At 36.6% G+C, this 2,057-nt stretch overlaps 1 protein-coding gene across 1 annotated transcript in view; it reads left to right on the forward strand.

Annotated features, from left to right (window-relative positions):
- DOCK2 (dedicator of cytokinesis 2) overlaps positions 1–2,057 on the forward strand; it is a 210,318-nt gene that overhangs the window by 44,451 nt on the left and 163,810 nt on the right. Inside the window, exon 24 of the mRNA XM_026858304.1 lies at positions 1,389–1,459. Within this exon, the coding sequence (XP_026714105.1) occupies positions 1,389–1,459 (71 nt within the window). The remainder of the gene's footprint in view (positions 1–1,388; positions 1,460–2,057) is intronic.

Consider the following 2,057-nt stretch of genomic DNA (forward strand, 5'->3'; position numbering starts at 1 on the left):
GTCTGTGTCTAACTTCCAACCCGACCGGCACGGGTGGGGAGGGGCAACGGCCACGTGGTCCCTGATCCCGGCAACGATTAAAACTTGCACATGTGGTCAAATTTTTAGATAGGTAAAAGTGGTTTTGGCAAAAAGACATTCTGGTTTTCATCTGAAATAAGAACAGAGGAAAGAGCTGATTTGTTTAAGGTAAATATCCCTAGATGTTATTTCTTTTGGCAATCAGTGATGACACAGCATATTTAGATTTGAACTTCCATGAAAAGGATCTACTGTAGGTGACCTATTGAAATAAGAAGATGAGATCAGAAAGAGACTGATGCCCTGCTTCAGACCTATTTCAGTGTGGCTAGGTTCTCCTTTTTGACAAATTATGTAGCACTTTACCAAAAATACTTTTAAAACCACAGAGTCTATTTTTGCTTGCAATTTATTACAGCTGTCAGCTAAGAAACATGTCATATCCTTTTGGATATGTACAGTATTTGAGAAACACAGGCTTGTTAGTGGGAAGATAAGTCACAGGTCACTTTGTAAATGTAAAGATCCTTGTAAGCAGTTTTTAATATCTAAAGCATAGGCAGAACAACAAGTGAACAGTATCCTGGGAAGTGTTAAATATGTTTAATGTTTTTGCTTTTTATTGCTTTGTGTGCTTTCAAAAGGTATTAGAGAGGCTAAATGCTTTCAACTTGCAAAGGGATTTTATGACACAGACTACTGCAAATGAGTCTTTAAGGATGTTAACCTTAAATGTTATTATTTTGAGCCTGAAAGTCACCTGCTTAAGTATTCTTGTCCATGTAAGAATAGAAGCATGTGTCTCTTTCTTACCCTTGTCATCTTTTAAGGTTTGATTGATCCACTACACTGTCAAAATACACCACAGAAATCGATAGGGTAAGAAAAACCAGCAGATAGCTTAGCTGCAGATGGTTGGTTAGGGAGATGATGCTCCATTTCATCTCTTCTGGAAAGCATAGCTTTGAGGTGGACAGATGAGCGTTATCCTGACTTCTGCCTCCTGCATGGCATGTTTCTGGGATGGAATCAATACAAGGTGTGATCAAAAATCTCCTGCTTTGATTAGTACTTGGTTTACATATTTGCATTATAATGAGTCTTACTGGTCTATGAAGAGAATATGATCCACTTGGTGGTATTGTATTTATGTTCATCTTCATATCATCAGCATAGGAGCTCTTATGTGACTAGTACTTTGTGGTGTAATTAATACTCAAATGTGATGTGAAATTTCAGTCTGAGGAAAAAAATCCAAATTTATCATTGGTTTATGTGCATCTGTTTCAGTGGTGTGTTTTGTATTGTTTGTATGCTGTATATGCAGATAAACATACAAAATTAACACAGTCTATATATCAATTCAGGTTGCTGCCTTGAAGTACATACCCTCAGTTCTTCACGATGTTGAAATGGTCTTTGATGCCAAGTTACTGAGGTGAGCTGCTTTTGAACGTTTAGTATCTGTGTCACAGTGTATGCAACGTATCATTGCTGTCAACCATGAATTCATACTGCTCTGTTTATGGCAACAAAGCTATGCCAGTTTCTACGGATCAAGACAGTGGTGGAACTCTGGGTGTATTTTTTTTAACAGGGAAATCTCATCTGACTTACGTAATGACAGAATTCACTACAAGGGCCCAATACTTAAGCAGTAACACAGTGAATAAAATGAGCAAGCAGAACAATCTTTTTTATTTTTCTCTTCTTTCCCTGTCCCTCCCTTGAATGAGCCCTATTCCAGAAAACCAAAACTGGTTTTAGCAGTTAGAAATAAGGATCTGTCTTTATTTGTCAAAGATAAATTTCCTCCACCACACACAAAAATATCTGTAGTCCATTGAAAATAATGGAAAGTAACAAACATTTGTAAACATAGCCAAAATCTAGTTCATTCTCATCTTATTTCTTTTGAAAGTTTCTTTCCAACCTGCTGCTGATCTCTTGTCATTTTTTTGTGATATGGTAAATAAGTCTTAAAAGAAATGTTTAGAAATATATGATCTTTTGCTCTTCCTGTCTGTATTTATTAC

Source organism: Athene cunicularia, assembly GCF_003259725.1.
Source record: "Athene cunicularia isolate RWA chromosome 13 unlocalized genomic scaffold, athCun1 chr13_part1, whole genome shotgun sequence".
In the NCBI taxonomy this organism is placed as follows: Eukaryota; Metazoa; Chordata; class Aves; order Strigiformes; family Strigidae; genus Athene; species Athene cunicularia.